Below are 24,224 nucleotides of genomic sequence, written 5' to 3' on the forward strand. Positions count from 1 at the left end.
ACCGCCATGACAACAGTCATTCAAGACATTTAAATAATGTCATTAACATATTTAAGACTACGCACCTCTCTAGGTACATCCACAGATTCCTACATTGACCTTGCCCCTTAGGATCTCTCCCCTCCCAAGCTAGCTGGACAAGGGTGAGGTGGGAGGGTGGAACCGGTATCAGACATCATGCAATAGCCCCATCCACTGCGCTCATACTGCAGACCTGAGTTAGCAAAACACTAATTTGCCCATTTCTGAGGACTCCAGTCATGTCAGAGGTGCCAAGTGACAATGGGGGGTTGAGGTTAATATCAGGATCCTCCTGCCCCCCATCTTTTCATCTTCTCACCCTTCACCCTCATTTCAGTAGCATTTCACTCCTGACAACCAACACACGTACCACAGACTAAGAAAAGAAGATTTAATACACTGATTCATAATGCTATTTGCCTCAAAGCTTTCTCCTTGTATCATTCCCTACAAATGAATTTCAGTGAGCAACCTCAACGCCACCATCGCACAGAAGCTGTTTTCTGTGTGTTGGCAACAAGTCCCTGTGCTCACTGTCTTCATGCGCTGGAAACAAGCCAGCTCCATCTGAACCTGGGGCTCCAAACTAGGGAGGTAATTCTGTACATCAGCCTGATAAGGTTGATATTTTGAGGAACTGTACCTCATAAAGTGCAGAGCTTAAATAAACAATATCAAGAGACTACTGATAAGATTTACCTCTAATCTTGCCTTAAGTCATTGGCATACAATAAAATTTACATTTATAAAGCGATATTTTTGTACAAAACACAAACACTGTCAATAATGCACAAACCCAGGAATTTAATTTTCACAGGCGGTTTGTTTTTAATGGCTGTCACAGAAAAAGAACCCCAGCCTTTCCCAATTTCACAGTTTTTATAGATGTTATGTTATAAACTAAAGTGCTCTCTGCTGGTTAACAGTGGGTAAAACAATGCTTAAACACTCAAAATACCATCCTATCCTAACACACATGTAAAGCAAGCCTCCTTTCTTGAAGACTATTTTCTACTGTGCATGCATCCCCCTGGGCAACATATTATTTTCCAAAATAAGTTCAAATAGGTAGAGTTCAAGTTCAATTCAAGTGTGTTTTCTGAAAAGTTAAGGCTTTGACACATTAAACCGGCTGGCTAAAAGAAAACCTCCGTAATTTGTGCCATGCTTAGCTAATTGTATGCATGCAAAGGTCATAAAGAACAGACATGCTTCTTCAGGAATAAAAATGAAAAAAATGATCTTTCCAGAGCAACCTGTTAGCCATCACAAAACTGACACATTCAAACCATGCACTGAGCTCGGGTATGCAGACAGAGCGACATCACAGGTTCCCACTGGACTTTGGTTGCTCAGCTGTGCACGTCCGAGTCCAGCCCATGACATGGAAACTGTGTTTATTAGGTTTTAGGAGTCATGTTGTGTTCTTAACTCACAAAACACGTAATTATTTCTGAAGCGTCAATACCTTCACTGGTTACTTATTTCAGAACCCCTTTAATTTTTCCTGTTTTCTCTCTCGTTTTCAGAAAAATGAGTAATCTCCCAAGCACTGGTATATTTAGAACACGAAGGAAAAATCCAGATAAGCAATAGAAGAATTTTATAGTCACAAGATGCTCTGAGAGGTAGGAAAAGATCTCACACTCCTCTCCCCCCATATTGCTCAGCTAACCATAGCAACCCTGCTAAAAAGAAATGTAATGAATCTATCTTCTACCATTTGAAGCAATCATTCATATGTCAACATTTAGAGCCTTTTATAAGGGGTTTTTTTTTCATTTCCTCCTTACCTCAAAAAATTTGCCAAGTTCTTTTACTCCAGGTGAAGCCACTATGACAGGAAAAGAACCTAAGTAGATATAAGAGTATTTAACAGAAATACACCAGAAATTTCTTAGGAAAAGCTTTTAGAAAAAAAAGTCTTCAAATCATGCTTTTTAACTTTATTGCTCTACAGAGCCCACAAAAATTATCTTTGATAGTAAAACTACTAACAAGTGACTGCTGACATCAGTCCATCTCTAAATTATACTAAAGAAATTATTCAAACTAACTTTCTTCCATCCCCAGGCTTTTAGCATACTCTGAGTAAATCCATGCATTTAAATGCCTAAGGTAACTGAAGTGGAAGAAGAAAAGTCAAACAAGATTATCTGAAAAAATTAACATTTTCAAACATCCAAGAAAAGCATCTTGTACGTATTAAAGTGCTACCATGAGCACAAAACCTGAATAAAAACCCGAATTTTTGAAAAAAAAAAAAAAAAAGAAATCAAGGAAGATTTAAACTTTTAGAAGTTTAAAAAAGCAAACAAAATTAGGACAGAGCAATACCAATGCAGAATTACCTTAAAATATTCTAAGGAAGCATTGGCATTCAGAAGGAATCTATGCTTAAACGTACTGCAACAATGCTGTGATCAAGGGAGCAGTTTGATAAATTACAAATTACAGTTACTATCTACTGTCTAAATAGTCCTTGCTCACAGAAGCATCTTTTTTATAATGCTCACGGGAGGTATTTCTTTGTGGAAGTGCCTATGTATAGTTTGGGTATGTTTTGATAAGCTACAGCAAAGGAACAACATACAGAAGTGTAACACTTTACAATTGCCTAGCTCCTTGAAAAACTAAAATACTACTGTACATTAAAGTCTTTAGATTATCAATGAGAACACACACACTGCTCCCTGTAACTTACTGCTTAATTACAGTAGTGTCTAGAAGTGAACTTTCACAACCTTGTTGATACATATCAGTTCTAGGACAGTTCTATTTTTAAATCAAAATAACTCGCATAAGAGGACAAGAGGATAGGCCAAGTTCTGTCTATCAGTACAGTTCTATTTATAAACTAGAGTGACTTGCATGCAAGAAGCAAGGGGTATGCAACTTGTTATTGGTAACCTGTTTTGTAACTGTGTGCAACAAGTTTTAAAAAGAACAGCTATGATAGTTACTTGCTTTACCAAAACAACATCCAAATTGCCAAACAACTTCAAAGTCTAACTAGAGGGCTAAGAGGGTAGAGAAAGCAGGCCAGACAAAAAGCCAGCTTGGTCTTTAATGTGTAGAAATCCACAAGCTTAGTTTAACAAAAGCTTGTGGCATTCCTTGCTTACTCTAAGGTCACTTGCAGATGGACCGCTTAGTACTTCCTCTTGCACCTCAAGCAATATTCTATGTTGTGATAAGCCAAAATTCAAGGTTAAATCAAGTATTACTTAGACAAGAATGAAATTTGTGCTGAGAAGGTGGAAGGCAAATTAACTCTATTCCTCTTTCCCTAACAAAATTAAAATCAACTAAAGACATATCCCTTTTACGTACAATGTAGATTTTCCTTTCAGATATGTGAAATTTTGTGAAGACATTAAAAACTTGAAGAAAAAATAGTTTTGAGGTCTTGATTCCTTTTCAAATTCCATAGTTTGAGCAAAATACCAGTTTAAAAAAAATGACAATTCAAATACTACCATTACTGACTTCATTAACTTCTAACACAGCCTATTTACCCATCTGCACTTCTATGTAGAGGTCCATTGTATCCCATGCCAACAGAACAACAACACAAACCCGCTTACTGTCAGGCTAATATTATGACAATACAGTGGTGGTTACCACTGAGTAACCGTGCCTCGTTACTGGCATGGTTAACGATAGACTCAGCTACCCATCTGAATATTTTTTTGGCCTAAAGTCATGTGCTATAGGCTAGCATTGCCCCACTTGATCTTCCTCCTCTTTTTAAATGGAGGTGTATCATCAATTCAGACCTGGAACAGTATTCTAAGTTAAAAGCAGAAGTCAAATAAAACCATAAGAAAGAAGAGTCTTCTAATTAAACAGAACTGCAAACTGTCCTGCACTATCAGGAAAGAACTTACTACAATTCTTTCAGGAGGACAAATACCTACATTGAAAAAAAGATTTATGCTGATCTTAGAAAGGCTAACTGAGAATTAATTAGAAGCAAAGCCAACCCAGGTTTTAACGGGTTAACAAGTTAAAATTAATTTTTGTATTGGAGTCCAGGGCTGAACATGAGATGCTAACATGAATCAAAACCAAGCTGTCTCATCTTCACAATTACTTTAACATATGTGAGCTAACTGAGTTTAGGAGCCTCGAGGACAAACACATCCCTTGAGGATGACACTGAAGGGAGTCTGGGAGTAAAGCCCAGAGTGGCTGAGAAGTTACTCCGAGGGAGAAGGAAAACCAAGAGATTAAATTCCTTCCCTCACTCCCTTAAGGGGGAAATTAGCTTGCCTTGAAACATCCCTCAGCAACTGAAAATTGTAAGAATTCCAGTTCATTAACAGGGGGATATCAAACCAAAAATTAAGTAAGGAACAAAGAGTCAGGCCACAAAAATCCTACAAAATTTGTTAGCTAATGCAAAGCTAATTCTCTGCCAATTGTGTTTGAGAACAGTTACACAAAGAAGTCATACTTTATATCCAAACTCTATGAATTCCTATTTACCTGCTATGAAATACTTCATGATATATTCTGGTTTTGATTTCACTCCTTTCATATTTTGCAAGACTTCCCCCCCCCCCATTATTTCATAGGGCTTCTCTTAAGTTTCAACCTAGAAAAAAAAAGACAATTTTACTAAGTAAGATGGCACATTTCATACTAAGCACAGATATTGCTGTCAGTAAAGTCTTGTAGAGAAAGGATGGGAGTGAGAGCAGCCCATCTCAGACAAACTTCCACAGGACCAGAGTGCAGGACAAAGCAGCCCCACCCTACAAAGCAGTATTTCAGACTATGTATTTCAAGGTCTCTTTATATCAGAAAGCATGGTAGGATTTGGAAGTTTGCCTGCCAGCACAAGGTGCTTCCCAGGACAGTGTCCGCCTGTGTTTATGGGTAGGATACAAGAGGACGCGAACCAGCCAAGGGGCTGTCTCTCCCAGGGCTGGATGTCACCAGGCTGTGTAGCAGCACCATGGCCAGGGGCAGGTGTGTGTCACCTTCCGCGGGCCTCCCTTCCCTTCCCTTCCCAGCGAGCCAGCAGGCCGGCTGCTCAGGTCTCATGTCATTGCAAGGGTTCACCAGTTTGGTTGTCAGACAACAGTGCCCCAGGACAGCACATCTCTGTGGTTGGTGTATGTTAAATCCAGCCGAAGGTCAACCCCGTTAAGACAAGTACGTGAAACAACAGAAGGCAAGAGACAGATGAAGCAAATCTATACGTAGGTGCATGCGCAGCCTCTTTATTCCCCGTGATAATGCTAATTTTGACAGTCATAGGAAAAAAAGGACAGTAGCTTCACAAGCCAGGAAAATGGTATAAAACCTTCATGACAGATTATTCACAACTCTACAAATTCACTGAACTAGTAAGTGCTGAACAACTCAAATTTAGATTTGATTCTAAGGCCTCAGGCTGCAATTTTTTTTTTTGTCAGCCAGACACATCTGAATTTTACTAGTGATATCACAGCAGCAGCAAAGTAGTTTTTAAACACAGTGAAAAAAGTTACATTGGAGAAACTCTGCTTTGGGACCATAACACCACAGTAAGAGTATCTAGCAGCTTTTCTCCCTAATTAGGGAGAAAAATTTGCTTCATGACATTTTGGTTAGGTGACAATTTATTCATCTTTTACCTCTTATTTTAAACCATGATATCATATGTACTCACTATAAACATCATTTTAAAACTGCAATAAAAGCATTAAGTCATAGCACTAACTAAAAAACGCATAATGTTCAAACTTAACGTTTCCACAGAGGAATATAAAACCAAAAAATATTTCTAGTCTCATCACTATTATGCCTGACAGTGCCTTAAGTGTGTACAGGAGCTGATGCTTGGGTTTTTAACAGTCATCTGCCCAAGTGTCTCTTACAGAAGAAAATCCCCAAATTTGATGCCCAGATTAGATCCGGTTTATACTGTTATAGTTACTGTAACATTATCTGTAGAAATCTGTTTGTACTTGCAGACAACTATACTACAATATAGTCCTGAGGTTAATCATTTTATATAAGCTATCAAATTAGAATTTTTCCCCTCCAGAGTGGATATTTTCCTTGAAGTTTTTCTGTTCTTTTGCAAGTCTGACAAAAATATCACCAAGAAAAAAAAATATTCGCTGTCCTACTCCATGTTTTAGGAAGGAGAAAGTGTTGAAAAACTTATTTTCATGGTAAACAAATGGTTGGATTGTGGCTTGTTTTGGGGTGGATTTTTTTGTTTGTTTGGTTGGTTTATTTTGGTTGGGGTTTTTTGTGTTTGGTTTTTTTTTTTTAAATCTTCAACAACAGAACCAGTAATTTTTTTGCCCAGCTACAACACATACAAAATAGGTGAAGTGACAGCCATAATCATTTAACAAAGCATCAAATGATAAGCCATATCCATTTACATTCAAGGCTGTATGCTGGCCATGATTAGATTTCTCTCATTAGAAGATATGTGGATGGGAATAAATTTACAGATAATGGAGAGGCAAGGGAGAGACTAGATCCGAGAGAGAGCATGTGAGAGCTCAAACAGGAAAATGCATTAAATCCCATCATTTGGTAATATAAAGAGAGAGAGAGACACTGTTAATGTTTATCTTCTCTCTATCACTGTGCCCACAATTTGATGTGTCCTAGAGAATTTCAGCATGTAATAGCAACAAATGTTTTCTTGTTTTGGTGTGTGGGTGTTTTGGTTTGGTTTTTTTTTTTTTTTAAATCTCATGTAAGCAGAAGAGGTAGTTTGGCATTCCATCTCTTCCCAACATGACAATACATACTATATCTAGCAGAAAGATTTATTCTTTACAAAACCTGGCAATTTAAGAACAAACATCATCAGAATAATTTTAAGCTGCCATATGTCAGTGCCTATTGATTAAATATGTTCATTTCCACTTGCAATTATGAAAGCAATTTACATACAGTTCAGAAGGAACAACTTTCATCTATAAAGGTCTATCAAATATTTGCTTCAACAGAACTGAATCAAAATTAGGAGTTTCCTTCTACAGCCTGTTGATCTGTAACACTGTAACAATATAGAGCTTTATACCTAAAACACACTATGAAGATTTAAAACAAACACCACCTGTAAATTTGATTTTCCTATGTCTATAGAACTTCCAATAATGTCTTCAAACCAGGAACTACACAAAAGATTATCTATTAGAACATACAAATAAAAAACACATGGATGAGCATCAGCTAAAATTGCCTTGCCTTTAAGCTCAGGCTAAGAAAAAAGCCCACAAAAAAAAAAATCAGTGAAGTACCGGGGGAGCAGACATGAGACTATTATTGTCCAGTTTCTGTAATCACAAAGCTGATCTGTCATGCAGAATATGCATTTCCAATTTTAGCCAAGGGTCGCAGTTTGAGTTTCTGGTTTGTTATTAAATTAGAATAGCTTTAAAAGAAAGGGTGATTTTCAACTTCTCAAAATGAGCAGAAAAAGCTTCGTAACTAAGTAATTAATTCATGAAGTCTCATAATTAATGCTATGGCAACTGGAAACAACACTTGACATTAAATATAAAACACAACCGGATATAGTTGAAGGTATTAAAAGTATCAAACTTCCAGCTTCCTGCAAGTTGCAGGCTCCAAAACTGCATTCTCCTATTCAACATAGTTCAAGATTATCTTCATTGAAATCACTGAGGAAAAGCAAACAAAAAGGAGAACACTAAGAAAATGTCTCCTGGAAAGTCAACTAAATTCTAGAAATCCATGAGATCCTCATTATCTATACAGGTTACACTCATAAAAATACAGTATTTTTCTTCAACATAACAGATTTTCCTCATACTTTATATTCGAGACCCTGAAATTTGTGAGTAGTTTTATTTTACTATTATACCAGATTGAAAGGAACCATTCTGGAGGAAGTCTTTTTCTTTTGTACTCATCACCCAACTGTATTTTAATCGGTAAGAAATTAATTTTCCCCAACTCATGACTGTTTTTGCCCACGACAGTAAGTGGTAAGTGATCTCCCTGTCTTCACTTCATCCACAAATGTTTTCATCTTAGTTTTGGCCCCTATTCTGTTGACAAGGAGGAGAGAGAGAATGGCTGGGTGGGTACCTGGCTGCCAGTCAAGGTCAACCCACCACACCAGAGAACACTAGCCTACAAAAATCACTACTGTCTGGAACCACTGCACAAACCTCATGATAAAAAAAGTTATCTAAGCTGCAATATTACACTCTAGAGGTGTGCATGAAGGACTGACATACATTTAATCTCTATGATGAAGATTTCAGAGTTTGTAAATTAGGAAATCCTAAGGAAACAAAATAAAAATAGACCCTTTGTATCTGGAAGAATTCAAAAATTTAAAGGAGAAAAAGTCATTAAAACATTACTATCACCAAAACGTTCTCTTTATCCCACGTATATTTTCCTATTCCTTTCATCAGCTGGAAGGTAAGTAGGAGAAAAAAGTCACAATTTAAATGGATAAAGTATAAGATGTACTTTGTCATTATGGCATATAAAGCTTACATATGCAACGCAATACTTAATGTGCACTTAAGGCCTAGAGTTCCGCATCTGCAATTTTTACAGCAGTACTGCAGAAATGCTTAAGTGAACATAAGCAACAGAAAAGGAAACTAACTTTGTCTTTCGGAAGCCATGAACCAGGCTGCATAGAACACCACAGAACAATTGGTAAGGATTCACGTCTTGCAAATACTGCAACTACGACATGAGTTGCACAACTCAAAGGGTCACTGAATACAATAGTTTTGCTAAGCTGTGGGAAAGGAGAAGTTTACCTGTGCTGCACTTTTAACATACAACCTGTCCTCTCCCAGAAATGCTCGCTTTCAAGTACTCCAATAACTTGCTGAATATAGAATTGAAGAGCTATTCAGGAATAGAAACCATACAGCATGAGGTTGCAGAAGAAGGTCCCTGGGGGAAAAGGGGTTCTGTGTTAATTTCCTCTCACATTATCTACACACAACAAATAACCCCTGTTGCTGCTGAACAGCTCTTTGTAATTGTTTGGGCTATTTTTCATTTCAGATTAATCCATACAGTTAAAAACATGAAAAATATAGTAATTCCAATATAGAGGAAAAGTTAAAAATTATAAATGAGCACTACAGGATTCAAAAGAACCTTGTAAATTATGCCAGAGAATTAAAAAAAAAAGCCTGTTCCTTGAATCAAAAAGTCCAATAGTTATAATTCAGAAGTCTCCAAGAGTATAGGATGAGGAGGATAGAGTTTATTTAAAAACCTTTAATACACTTCATGACATTGTATTATTTAAGTGGCAGTGATCAAAACTGACATTGTGTAATATTGATGCATTACTGGTTTACACATCCAGAAACCTCACTGCCGGGAGTCCAGACTCTCTGCAGACGCTGAAAAGATTCCAGTACTCCTTTTAGAAAATACCTGAAAGACTACAGTACCCTAGCCAAAATTTGAGGTAGGAAAAGATCATTAGAACCTGTTCTTACAATCCCATTGCCAACTCACTCTCCTGTTAAAGGCTAATTACCTCCAGTTTCAAAAGGTTTCTCAGGGTTAAAGAAAATTTGACTATTTCTGCTGCAAACGCCAGGTGACTAGACACTTAACAGACATAGAAAAGCTTGCACCCAACCAAGGCACAAAGAGATATTAAAGAAAACCCCTTCTGGTCAGGAGTTTCCACTTAAAAAGTACTGTTTGTTTTCCTCAAATACCAATCCGCTGTTACAATATTATTCAGCTGAACATGTTCTTTTCCCCCCCACACACTCTAAACTGTATTTTATTGTACAAAATTTTTACTCAGATACTCTTCAGTGCTCACCAGTTATCCAAGGGATATGCACATGAAACTCTCCTGCTTCCCAGATCTGCTCTTCTGGGCTTCAAACAGCAGGTTTCTATCACATTTAGTATCATTTTCCATGGTAGGTAAAAGTCACAAGGGTGTCTAGAGCAAGTGCAAGTATAATTTGCAGCTTTCTAATCAAAACTGTTAAAAACAAGTACAGGTAACCCATATGATGGCATAAATAAAAACACTGGCATTGGTTTCAACACCACTCATATAGACTGAGTTTGCAAAATCAAAACAGTTAAACTGTTAACCTTTACGGCTGCCCAATCTTTCCTTGTTAATTTAAACTGGTGTGCTTACTTTCCACTACTATTACAAATGGCCTCCTTCTCCAAGCATGTTTAGCTTTGCAGGTTAAAAATGTTTGGTTGACTTTCAGTTTCAGGTATAATTTCAGTTTCAGGTATAATTTCCTCAAAACACACACTGCTTTTCTAAAACTTTAAGTATGGGAAATTAGCATGAAGTTTTTGAAGCTCAAAATAGGTGAATTACTATAGCCATGAAAGCATCTTAGAGAGAAAAGCTCTCTTTCCATCCATCAACAACTGAAACTGCCACAGAGCATTAAAGGAGACCTATAGATATCATTTTTACTATAACAATGATGAACTGAATAAGTTCTTAAAGTCCTTATTTCTCTCATTTCTGTTCACTTTTTTTGAACTGCATTATCATTAATCTGAAAATTCTCAAGAGAAGCAGGCCCTCAATAGTAGCTTTGATTTCACCAAAAAAGTAGAGGTGTCAAATGAAAATTTCAGTAACAGGTTTGGTTTAAATATACATTTGTATTCTAAGCAGGAGAAACAGCAGCAAGACTGAAAGCTCCAACTTCGACATTTAGACAATTTGGTTTAGTATTACTTTTCACTTATCTCACTAGTTAAGCCCTCAAGATAACTCTAGAGGATCATTACCAGAAAGAAAAATAATCCCATTTTCTTGTTATTTTGCTGTGCTGCATGAGCTAGCATTCCTGCTCAAAGAATCCTTCCAGCTCAGCAATCATGCCCTCTGGCTTTTTCTCAGGACAAATCCTTACACATTATCCACATGCCGTTTCCCCATTATTTATACAGCAACACTTGCAGCATCTTCTTGCTGCAAGAAGGACCACAAGAGTCTTCAACAATAATGACAATACTTATTCTGATAACAGCAGGCATTAACAGGAATAGCTTTCCATACACTGCATTAATAAGGTTCACATTTCACTATCTGCATGTGGCCTTGTTCTTCAGAGCAAATTTCAGCTTCTATTTATACAATTTTGATAGCCAGAAAAACAGTTTAACTTTCACTACTGTGACGTGGAAGTCCAAACGACCATTAGCTAGAAATGTTATATTTAAGAAGCCCATTTTCAAAGTCTCAATGGCTGATCAAATGAATGGATTGATCCTGATTATTAAAGTCCAGGGCATGTCATAAACACTTCATGGAGACACCATTATCATTATTAACATGTGTTTAGAGAAAAGTAAAACAGTCTGAAGTACATGCAGAGTATGTAACAGTTTAAACACTGAAAGAGCTCCATTTCACATAACAATTCAGTTTCAAGCTGCTATAATTAGCAAGCAAACACTGCTTCAAGTTGTCAATATTTTTCATAACTTAAAAATGAAGGACAATATTGTTCACTTTCTGTAACAGCTTATCAGCTGATTGATTAATTCGATCAGGCTGAACATGGACAGAGGAATTGCTCTGGAAGTACAATCCCATCTTTCACTTTATTACTTACCCAATTACATGCATAAGGAGTTAGAGTCTCATTTTTCTACTGTTGCATAGCAAATATGCTATTCTTTGCAAAAGCGGTTTGAAAGTAACTTTGTCACTTTTTCCTTTTGCCCTTCCCCCAACTCACTCTCCTTCCCCTTCATTTTCCCTTTGAACTAGTGTTATTTGCCATTCTCTTCCACCACTTCATCTGCCTCTTCCTGATTTGTGTGTGCAATGTTCCATCTCAGCACAACCAGTGAAACCTCATGCTGGCCAGTGAACTTTGACATGAACCCTTCCATTTTCACCTGTCTCTTCCATATGCCTTCTAAATACACACACATCAGCTCTACCTTGGTCACACATCCAGCTTTGCCCTTTGCGTGCATGCCAGCATCTGGAATCAGTGCTTATGACAGCTCTGTAGTGTTCATCCATCCTACCATGAAACACGCATGATTTTGTCTTAATTTCTCCACCTATCCACTTAGCTTCTTCCCCCTTCCTTCCTTGCAGTTTTGAGATATCCAAGACTTCTCTTTCAGATCTATTTAATTCCTTTCCAGGCACAGGTGAGTAACCACTCACTTCCAACCTACACTTTGATCTCAATCTCATTCTATGTAACCTCATAGCTAATTCATTCACACTGCTAGCATCTGCCCTAATTTTTACAGCATCTTTCACCATCTTTTTATACTTGCTTTTTCACTTTCTAGTCTAGTGCTTTCCCCAATTTGTTTCTTCCCCTGTTTCTGCCTCCAAGATCTTTCTCACCATCCATACCCGCTTAATCTAGCTTGGCTATTCTTTCCTGGTTTAGTTTTCAAGCAGTCTAACCAGTTCCTTTTATACCATACTTTGTATCTTGCAGGTCTTTGGGAATTTCTATGACACCCCTTGAGGTGAATTAAACACACATTTATGCTTAAATATAAAAAAATATGTAATGAACAATGCATTGGACAGTCCTACCGTCATAAGTAGTTCTACAAGAAATCTGAGAAAAGTATTGGGAGCCAATTCCTTATATACACTTGCACCAGCACCAATCCTGTGAGTGCCAGCACGGGACATCTCAGCCCCACATTGGGTTCATCCCCCAGCACCAGCTCTCCTGCCCAAACACTGGTGTTACACAATTGCTACAGACAATGTTATGGCTGTTTTCTCTCTCATCAGCAAGGGAAGCTTCGCTCCTGTACAGGGAGTCGCTCTGTCTCTGGCATTCCGGCTTCCAGGCAGTTCAACCCCCTCTGCACTTGAGCCTTCTTGCCCTCCATGCCAGATCTTTCCTTAATCACAGAGTACCACTGCTGAGCAGTTAAAATTTGAATTTCCCCTTCACAAGCTCCCATGCTTTTGATTCATCCTCTGTTAAACCCCTCTGGGCCACACTCCTTCAGTTTCTCATACTCTTCATATTACTAGCGATCTTATTTCTCACCATTGTCTCAAGGGATAGTAGGAAGAGATTAAATCCTTTCACAATTCTGACCCAACTGAAAAAAAAAATTCCAGTAAAATTTACACCTCCCCTGACAATAGCTTCTTCTCTCTGCTTTGGCAGAAGACTTCCCTGCCTCCTGCTCTGAAGAAGTCAGGCAGTTCTGCTGCTGGAAGGATGTTAGAAAATAAGATAGTTTCTACATGCAAGAAGTAGAAAGTCATCAGCGTTTCTTAAGCAGACTGCTTCAAAGTGACTGGAACCTCAGAAACTTCAGGCATACTTTGCTAGTTTTCTTTAGTCCATCTTTCAGGTAATCTCTTGATGTTGCTAAAGATAAGGGTTGCTTGAGTCCAGGAGTTTTCCTTGTCCTTAGCTGATTGTTTCTGTAAACAGCCATTGCTTCAAGTGAGGTTTCATTTATTACCCCTCCTCCAACAGGTGCTGTCCAGATATAACAAAGCGATCACATAATGGAAGTTTGGAGATAAGCCCAGAAGCCTTGCCATCTTCTGCTGAGGCATCATTCTGGCCTGTAACTTCGGAAGCCAGGAAGATATAGTGTTGGAACCTAAACCTCCTTCCCGGCACTTTGCATATAAAATTACTGCATTAAGAAATAAAAACCGTTATTGTAATTAGAGGAGATAAAAACTCAAAATTGTAATCTGTTTGAGAGAAAGGCAGAAAATATTAACAACTAAACCCAAAACTCTGTTACTGTTGGTTTTTTTCTACTTAAGAAAAAAAATCTTACAGGAATACACTCAGGCTGAAGACTACCTAGCAAAAGATTTTTTTTTTTTTAATTCTTCTACTGTGAATAAAACAACCACCAACAGAAACCAGTTAATTATAAACATTGAATAAGTAAAAAACCCCAAAACATATAGGCCACTGATACTAAGAGAAATTAAACAGATAGGATTTTACTGATTGCTCATGTTATTGATAGCCACTAGCACCATTTCTGTAGTACTGAATTATCAAGGGGCTGTGTAATTTTTGTTTCTATTTACTATTTTATTGTCTGTTTGCATGGCGTAAGACAAAATCTAACTAAAACTTGAAAAAGCAACCTGTCTTGCCATTATTGTGATTTATGTACTTATGAAAATGTCCTAAAAGGAATAGTGTACAATAGATTCCTAGCTAAAGCAATATTCGACTGCCAAAAATAGCTGTACTAGCTGACTAGTTTGTACTCCAGAAGAGAGGAAAAAAATTCCTTACTTCCTCACCCTCACATCCCGCCCCCCCGCCCCCCATGTTTATAGATTTTCAGATGTACACAGCAGACAAAATGTATATTGGAAATCCCAATTATTATGTGTCTGATTTACATATAATTTTGTAAAATGTATATGCAAATTGTCCTTTTTACATCAAGTGAGGCTTAGATGTTTAAGCCAAAATCCTACCTACCAGTCAGTACACCTTTGTCTTCTGACTGCAGTGCTCTGCACAGAACTTTATGTTTTATAAAATAAAGGTTTATTTTACAACTCAAAATCTTGGCTGTAGTTTTTAAGTAAAGCAGTACATGAACACCCTCTGTATTAAAAATAACCTCCTGGAATTTCTAATGAGCATAAGCACAAGAAGGATAGAAAACAAGACAGTTCATTTGATGCTCATCCATTTGCTGTGCAGTTAAATTATATTTTTATCTTCCTACAGGAGCTCAGAAGACTTCTGATGCGTATCTTGACACACATCAAGGCTAAACATGAACACCACTAAAAAGTCAATATGAAGTGCCCACTACTAGAAGCAGTTTACATATCTGTTGAAGAACCAAAGTTGACACTGATTTATTTTTTTCCCCTCTAGTTAACAATGAAAAATAATTCTCTTTTGGAGATCAAATTCTGGAGGAGGGACCAACTATTTCCCAGACATAGATCCTAGCTGTAAGACGCTATGTTGCAAAAATATAAGAGCCAAACACTACATTTTTGAAAATCAACGTGTTTTCCTGGAAGTTATTTTGGTTGGGTTTTTTTGTGCGCCACAAATTCCTGCACAGAGAGATCAACAGGATCCTCAATTACTCCAACATCATCTGCTAGGTGCAAGGTTAAAAAAAGTTTTGCACCTCCCAGGTTCCAGGATCTGGCATTGCATATACCTGAATCAGCAAACACCATAGAACAGATGCAGTTAACAGTACTTAATTTCTGTAAAGATCATTTATCCTCCAGCAACTTTGCGCCTACCACATTGTGCATTACTGCCTGAGTGCCATGCCATTGTCTTCCAACTGAGAGAGTCTCAGCCTCAGAGGTTGAGGGTTTTTTCCATTCCTTGCTTCTGGCTATTTCTATTAACTCAATTTAGCTTTAAACAAAAAGGCCTACAGATGCCAACTCGAATTTCCAAGTCTTTGTATCAAAGCCCTGACCAGACAGATAACTGGCACAAAAGACTGAAGTGGTGAACTAGATTTCCAAAATACTGCCATCTGATTCTCATCCCACACAAATATGTAATAAGTAATGAAAAAAAGCTTTCGTCTCAAACATCAGCTCGTTCAAAGCTCTTGAAATAAGTAAAATGTTGGGATTTGGATTGAGTCATGACAAGTTAAAGCTATAATAGTAAGAAATAACCTTCTGAACAACAATAAAAAGAACATTCTTAATGTCAAGCAGAAGAGAAAGCAGTTACATTTTCAGACAAGGACTGTCAGTTTAAAAATATACAATGTAAAGAAATAAAGTAGTTTTAGCTCTTTTCATAATTTCTTGGATTCTTCATATATTTTAAATCTTCACCTTATTTATAATGTTTTTACATCTGTTTTTATCACAAAAAATTAAAGCTAGTTTGTTAGTGTAAACTATTGTCAGTGAAATTTAAAGGAAAACATATTTGCCTCAGCTATTAAGACATGTGGTAACTCATACATTTGTGTAATTTCATCTAGGTGGATACTTTTAAGTATGCACTACACTTTAAGCCTTTACATGAACAAAAATAGGAACTGAATATTACAACAGAGCTGAGGAGACACCAAACACACAGGCCTCATGCACGGTGACAGGGTGTGGGGTACAAGACTTAAAAAGGAAAACGGTCATCAGCAGTCATCATTGGGCAACCTGGTCTAGTGGAGGGTGTCCCTGCCCATGGCAGGGGGGTTGGAACTAGATGGTCTTTAGGGTCCCTTCCAACCCAAACCAGTCTGTGATTCTACAGTCAGTATAACTTGGTCATTCCCATTACAAGTAGTTACTAGTCAGTTGTCACTAAGCAGGAAGGGTAAGAAGAGAACTGCCTGCTAAGCAGGAACATTTCCTGCTGTTTCCTGGAAAAATCCCACTGTTCCTTCCTCCCCCCACCCCGAGCAACACAGGGTTCCATTTCACAGCCACTTGATAGATATCAGGTTAGGTACAAGCACAAAACAGGGAAACAGCAGTGCAACTTGAATACATAACACTGTGGCAGGTTCAAAGTTAACAGCTAAATCCAGTTTCCTTAATTCAAAAGCTTTATTCCATAGAATAAAGCAATTAGACAGCTGGCATCAGCAAAAAGAATAAGGTTTTTGTCTGCCTTTCCTTCCTCCCTTTTTCCCCTCTTGTCTCATGGGCAATGGATTAGGAGATTACTCAAAGGGTCTTCCAGTCCCATGAAGCTTAAAAACAAGAGCCATACTTCTTCCATTAAACATATTAAGCTCAGAGAGGGCATCAGAGGATGTCCCAGTTTGAACATGGAACAGGGATTAAAGGCAGGTAGTCCCAGCTTCACTTATTTACTCCCCTACCCTCCTATTCTTCCCCAGGCCAGTGTAGATTTTCTGCCTTATTTAAATTTATTACGCTTGTAAAGATTTAACAGTGTTGCCAAGAGACTTTAGTACAAGTTTATGTCCTCAGTCACTGGTCAAAATGTCAAATGTGAGACCTTAGTTCAACCACCTGGAAGATTTGGAAGGAAGTATGATCAAAAATGTTTCCTTTCTACCAAGATGATGGCAGTTTCAGGACCAGTCTTTGTCCTTCTCAGCTAAATCACAGTAGCTTTGGCAGCAACATACAATGCTTGTAACAGCAAAATTCAGAGCACTTCTAAATCTTGGTATTTAACAAAAAAAAAACGAAAACACAGCATGGAAAATTAGGTGACAGACTTATCCATTGAACCTTTTTCATTTTAGATACTTTAAACATGTCACAAGGTCCCACAAATCTGAAACTTCAGTGGGAAACAGTTCTGCCAAGTGATTTTATTGGAAAAAAGAAATATATAAGTGAACAATAAAAGGCATTTGTTCTATTAAGCAACTCTTTATATCCAAAAAATTGAATTTCCACACCTTAGGGGAATAAAGACAAAGCTGAGATTTGCAGTCACTGTAACTGATTAGATGATACCACAGGTCTTTAAACATCTGACTCCAGCATCCCCAGTGCTCACATTTGCTTCCATAGATGATAGTAACAACCAGGAGGAACAACTTCTGTCCAGTTGCAGTACAAAACCAGAGAAACAACTTGAAGTAAATTCTTCTCTGTGCAACATCTTGCCTTGCAATTTGCCAATGACTATATCTAAGATAAATGTTACACAGACAAGAGAAAAAAAAAACAGAGGAGGGAAAAGAAAGTGAGAGAAGTAGCAGACACATTCCTGTCCAAAACTTCCTGGAATCTGGTTATTTCGTTTATCTTAATGTTACCTGACATAAGAGAAAAAGGTGTACACCAGACAGAGCATTACTGGACTAAAAACAAGTCCATTAGGAGGAAGTTGTACACAGATTTGTAACATTTGAAGATCATAAATTTCTCATGCAGGGTTCAGATGGTATTTTAGAGATAAAGTGGATAAATATTCATGCCAGCACTATACACTGCTAAGACAGCTATCTGAGCACAGCATATCTTGATTTCTCATTTAAGTGGTGAAAAGCTGAACACCCATCTGATAAGGACATAGCTAAACATTAAGATCCAAGTATCTGGTATTTTCTAGGACATTGAACAATATTGCTTTCAACTACAGGTGAGCACAGCTCTAATGACTGACAGAGGATTTTTGTTCATTAACATAAGCAAATTCCATAGCAAGTCATCTTTAGTCAAGAAGTTCTTGTCACATCATAAATGTGTAAACTAGCTATCCTAAACAATAATGCCTTTCGTGTGATTTCATGTGAAGAGTTACTGTTTATTTGCTCACACAAAGAAACATCTATGATGTGGAACATTAAAGAAGTGCATAACAGCAACACGGATTCTTACAGAAACAGATGAATTAGAACAGACTCCAAAGCAGTTAAGACAAAGATGTAAGGCAGTAGATAAACACACTTTCTACAAGTGCTCAAAAACATCAGTCCCAAAGATTTTACAGTACACCATCCTGGTTTTTTTCAGTTAAGTTCAGTATTATAGCAATACGTTGAGGATAAAAACAAAAGAAGCACTGGCATGTAAACCCAGGGAATGAACAGAAATGGAATTTTTAAGGTTTTACCTTTCTAGGGCTTCCTGGAGGATAGAATTTATGGTATACCTAGAAATAAAATAAATTAAATTGAAAAGAATTAAAACCAGTAGGCAAAAAAATCTGCATAGTAATACAAAAATAAACACAATTTTTACATGAACTATGAAGTCACAATACACATTACAGTTGACTGATGTCCCCACACATTTCACATCCCACAATTGACTGATATCACAATAAGTGTTTCACATCCCACAGAATGACAGATGACTATCTCACAGGGATATTACACGCAGTTGTTTTCAACCCAGGGCTCTACATAAAAAAAGATACCTCTGTGTCCTGGAAATCTGTTCATACAGTTTTTCTAAACAGATCTGTGTGTCAACATGGGGCAAAAGATTAAGTCCCTCAAAAAGGAAAAAAAATAAAGGCTGTCAAGTATTGAGATGCTATGCAGAAGGAAATGGCAAACCAAAACCTGCAAAGCACCAAATGAGCATGACATCCCTCCAGTTCTGCCAAAACCTACAGATAGGTAAAGAAAATACAGGATAAAGTCTATTTAAAAAAGCCAACAAAACAAAAACACAACAAAAACCCCCAAACCAGTAGAGATATCCTCTTCATCTACTTGGAAAACAACAAGAACAGAGACAGACCGTGTTCTTCAGCACACTTTACGTTTAAGCATTTTGGTGGCTTTGCATTTGAGGTGACACCCCACATTGGTTGACGAAATGTTTTTCAACAAAGGAAGTAGCCAAAGACATGACTACATAAACTATGACATCTTGTCAGGGGTTGGGGAAAAAAGCCAGCAGATTTCACGGAGTTCTGACATAAGTCTCCAGAATCTTTCTTGGATCCCTGCACAGTTAGGACTATCCAACTGTTCAGTTCTTCAGGTGAAAAAGGAGGAAGTTGAACCTGTCAATCTAACGAAACACTGGCTTTTTATGGAAGTCCATCTGTCTCAACTCTCTGGCTCAGAATACAAGAAAACGTAAGAACTGTAAAAGAAAGAATTAATGCCAACACAACTCCAGTAAAGAACATTAAATTTCAAATAGATTTAAGAAAGCAAGTAAATTAAAGAGATTTATTTGGTCAGCCCAGCTGTTAACATGAAAAGCAAAATTTTTTTATTTCAGAAGTTGTTTGGGATTTTGGTGTTTTCTTGATGGTGGTTTGGGGAGGGGGGGGGAAGGGTGTTTGGTTGTGGGTTTTTTTTTTTTTAAATACGCTTTAAGTCTTCCCACAGAAGAGTTGCTTACTTTAAGGTGCTTAATTTCCATAGCCATTACAAACCATTTAGCTAAAGCTTTATATTGCAGCCACATCTCTGCTTTGTGATTAAAGTAATATCATAAAATTTAGTTGGAATGACTATATGCTTGTACCATCACTGACTGCCGAGACTGAATATCAGCTAAGCAAAATTACCACCTGTATTATAGAAGCAGTCCCACTGAAAGAGCACCATTTTCTACTGTTCTTATACAAGCTGCTTAAAATCCCTGCACGAAATTTAGCTCAAGAAATGCACACACTTAGTTACATTCCTGCTGTGACAAAAACTATTTTTTTAAAAGTGGGATTTCAGAATGAATTATTAACATTATCTATATAAAGATAGCCAATTCTCTGTATATCATATGAAAATGCAAGTAGTTCAGAGTATTTCCTTTGCCAAATAGATGTATTCTGTCCCATAACCCCAGTAACAAAGAATAAAATATTTTCACATAAGTCTCTCAAGTTCTTATTCCAAGATTTAACTTGAATACAAAATACTTTACTAATAATTAGCCAAAAAAAACCCAAACAGCAAATAGCATTGTTGAACTATTCATTAATTTCTCTCACCATAAAGTCAAACCACATTCCAGTTCAGTAATTATTTGGCTATATTTCTAAACAAACAATGCATTCTGTCATTGTAAATACTGTTCCAGTTTTAATTCATATGTTGTGCAAAATATTACACAGATCACTCAACAATCCATCCTTAATGTACCTGAAGAGGTCTTTACAATCCCTAGTGAATAATTCATGTTTCCATTTTGCCATTCTCCTACAGCATAGGAGGAGCAACTTTAATTCAGTCATGAATTGAGATCCAAACACCACCAAAGAACGGTCAAAAAGCTCAAGGAGAAATTGTTTTTCAAACTCAATTTACTTCCCAAATGGAAGAACTAAGTAGTCCTAAATATATCTGAAATAACAAACCAGCTTCTGAAGAGACTGTCCATATGCTAAACTGTCACTCTCCCATACTGAGTGATGAATTAAGATTCTAGTGTAACTGGCTTCTTACTACAATACTGTTCATGTCACTCACATATGTTGCTTTGGCAGTTATTACAGTTTTTTGTAAACTAGGCAGTCCATTAGATTTGAGAATAACAGACCAGCTAGAATCACCAAATTTTTGACCTATTTCTGTGGAACTAGAAGAAACACTACAGAAGACTGGAAAGATATGAAGGGTAATTGCTCCACCTTTGCAATCCACATGATGGAAAGCATGAAAAAAATCAAGACAGCTAGACAAGAGTCCAGTAATCAGTATTTTCTGTAAGTCTATGCAATCTGTGTAGTTTTCTGTAATCTATGCATGATACTGTAATGCCTATTGTATCATAAAGAGAACGTACAGAGGGAGGAGAAACACTCACCCACAGCACTTAGGGAATATATAACATGAATTTAACTAGCTAGTTAGTACAAACATCTCACTGATGTGAGCACTGGAGCTCTTCTCCATACTTGGCATATAGGTAAAGGAATCCAGTAATTAAAGAATTACGACAGTGGCCTAATAAAAGAAGATAACAAGAGGTTGCACAGTAAAATATATAAAGAAGTAATGAAATGCTTATAGTGGATGCGTTTGTATCTCTAGACAGGATTCTGGTTACTGAAGAGTTAAAGAAATCAAGCAAGTCAATCCTTGGAGCATTGATATCAGAGCAACAAATTGTCACTGCGTGACTGTAGTGGCCAAACGGACAATAATATCTTGCTGCTTAGCTCCTCACCATGTTTCTTACACTCCACAGGAATGTCAGTCTCCACATTCCCCAGAATCTGCATTAGGAAAAAAAAGTGTTTAACAACGGCTCTTGAACTTTATAATTGAAGTTCCCAGCATTATCACATTCAGACATCTATAAAATCTCTTCTGACAAATTAGAAGTTGAGGGATTTGGCTTGTAGATTTGCAGTGAGGGGTAGGGGGAGGAGTAGAATATATCTGTACTTTCCATAAACAGAAAAGTACTTGTAAGGTACAAGGAGTCCTCTGAATGATGTCATTTTTAATAAGCTGGACTCTTCTTGCTCTCGATTTATTTTCTCATCCATTTACTTTCAGGCTATGTTGAAGTTTCTGTAAATGACAACTACAACATTCAGTTCTTTCCGCAGCTCCTTGCGCGTCTTGTCTAATCTACAAGCAGAGTTTGACAGAATACAGATGTACAGCATCCTGGCCTCCATGGAAATATTAGGCAGCAGATGGTTAAAGGAAAGCATCACAGTACAAGTTTATGTCTGTGATTATTCTGTTGAGTGGTACTCTACTACATGTGTGTGCATGTGTCTAAATGAAATGTTTCTATGTGCATATAGATGTGCACATAGTTGTGTATGCTATTTTGTGCAAGACTGATTTTAGATTGACACTTATGAAAGGACACCTGTAAGTCTAGAATAACAGACATCAGTGAAGATGTTAGGCTACATTTTCAGGTAGTGTAAATAACATTTTTAAGGAAAGAAATTTAATCACTTTCCAGCTTTAGAGAATTTGGCTCCAGGTTAGGCATCAAACAAGGTCTCCCCTGTTATTTTCTCTATAATAAGAAGGTATTAGAAATATCAGATGTTTCCCATTACCTGGAACAGTTGCTATGACTCTTATACATGCCAGCCACTACCAGTTAAACTGTATTAATGAAAAAAATTAACAGAAGATCTCAGGGACGAAGATTTTGGGACCTACTAAACTTCCACACATTCTTCAACAAAACCTGCCTTCGCAATACATCAGGCAGTCAATACAAAAGACCTGTTATGTGACAGAATTATTTGGACTAATGAGTTGCCAAAGAGAATCACAGGATAAGAGCAGCAGCAGAAAGGGCATTATTACAGGGTGATCAGTAATGTGGTGACTAATAAGTACTACCTAATGATATGCAAACATATACAAATACTTTCAGCAACAGTAGGAGCCCACACAGGCTCACACTGAGGCAGAAACTTATTTTCTGCATTTTCCAAGACACTAAACTGAACTGTATGGACTCCACCCAATCATCCTCATGAGAAAGGAGAAAGAGAACATAACACTAAGGGTTGTTTTATAGCTTGAACAAAACACAGCAATACACAGCTACACAAAAGCTTTGCCAATCCAGTAACAATAAGACCAATTTGATAAAAAGGTCAAGCTTCAGAAGCCTGTTAGGACCTAGACAAGGAAGATATTTCCTCACTTTCAACAGTGATTCAAATTAAACAAAATATTTAACTATACTGTTGATAGAACTCCTGAATTTTTATGCCAAAATTTTAGACAATTGTTTGACTTACTGCTTCTGAATTTCAGAAATAAAAGCCAATAGTGTAACATTGCTGGGAGATGTTTCTATATTCAAGTGCCTTTTCTCAGGGACACACCTTCCAGTCACGTACTCCCTCTCACACAATACATTATTTGTGCTGAAATCACATGGGAGTGTCAGAGGCTCAGGTTAGTACTTTCACACACTTTAACACAGTTAACTGAAACACAGAAAATAGGCATAAGTATATTAGCAATTCTTTCTGAAAAAAAACTGTATTTTATGGAAGATCAGTATTTTTTTTTCTATAAATTGGTAGCTGTACCTTCAGCTGATACATGAATGTCAAGCTCTTTATCACTCAGAACTGGTACAATTTAAATGTTTAAACGATGTACCTAGTTCCATTTCAACACAGGCTTTTGTAGCATTTTAATGTCTTGCCATTTAGTAGCTAGAATCCAGCAAAGGGGATAACAAGTGCTATTACTGGTAGCTAATGGATATTCTTCTTTAGCTCAATTGCTGAACTACATTTTGAATACAGGGCTCAATTCCAAAAGGAAACAACCTTCTTTCATTACTGTCCAATACTCAGACTAAGGGAGAACTCTCCACAAGTAGTAAGTATGGGCAACATTCATATTTCTATTTCTAGGTTCCCACTTATTAGGGGATGAAGGCATTGCACAATATTTATGTAGGTCATATCCAATACCTCAAGTCCTATAGCTGGACACACTTCCACATACAGTCCTTTCCTATTCCATTTTAAAACTGTCTTTTATTCAGAGCATTCTTCTGGAATAAGATACATTTAAAGACTATACAGAAACAGCAGAAAACAGTATCTTTTTTGAGCTGTCCCACTCAAGATGTGCAACTACCTCCCAGGTGTGCTGGTATGCTTGTACAGTTTGTGTCCACCTTGGTTACCTGTGCCACATGCTGCTGCACTCACTTTTTTGACAGAGGGCTGCAGCACGCATAAGCGGATCAACACTGGTTTTATCCCAGCTACCTGCCAAAGCAGTAAAGACCCCAGCTTGTCTACGTAGTTTAAAGGAGCAATGCTAGCTCCAGAACCAAGAGAGCATATGCTGCAGTCATCTACCAGAAGTCAGACCCTTGCTCAGTTTTCAGG

At 37.4% G+C, this 24,224-nt stretch overlaps 2 protein-coding genes across 4 annotated transcripts in view; both read right to left on the reverse strand.

Annotated features, from left to right (window-relative positions):
• Positions 1-24,224, reverse strand: part of ANK3 (ankyrin 3) — a 371,936-nt gene that overhangs the window by 309,969 nt on the left and 37,743 nt on the right. The window contains exon 2 of one of the 2 annotated variants that reach the window (XM_054832579.1): positions 18,531-18,569. The exons of the other annotated variant lie outside the window; for it this stretch is intronic. Coding sequence (XP_054688554.1) covers positions 18,531-18,569 — 39 coding nt within the window. The remainder of the gene's footprint in view (positions 1-18,530; positions 18,570-24,224) is intronic. 2 annotated transcript variants of the gene reach the window in all.
• Positions 17,266-24,224, reverse strand: part of RHOBTB1 (Rho related BTB domain containing 1) — a 140,383-nt gene continuing 133,424 nt past the window's right edge. For both annotated transcript variants that reach the window (XR_008577941.1, XR_008577940.1), the window contains 2 exons: positions 18,531-18,569; positions 17,266-17,602 (listed from right to left, as the gene is read on the reverse strand). The gene's annotated coding sequence lies outside the window, so the exon portion shown is untranslated. The remainder of the gene's footprint in view (positions 17,603-18,530; positions 18,570-24,224) is intronic.

The sequence above is a fragment of the Grus americana genome, chromosome 7 (genome assembly GCF_028858705.1).
Source record: "Grus americana isolate bGruAme1 chromosome 7, bGruAme1.mat, whole genome shotgun sequence".
NCBI classification, from domain to species: domain Eukaryota; kingdom Metazoa; phylum Chordata; class Aves; order Gruiformes; family Gruidae; genus Grus; species Grus americana.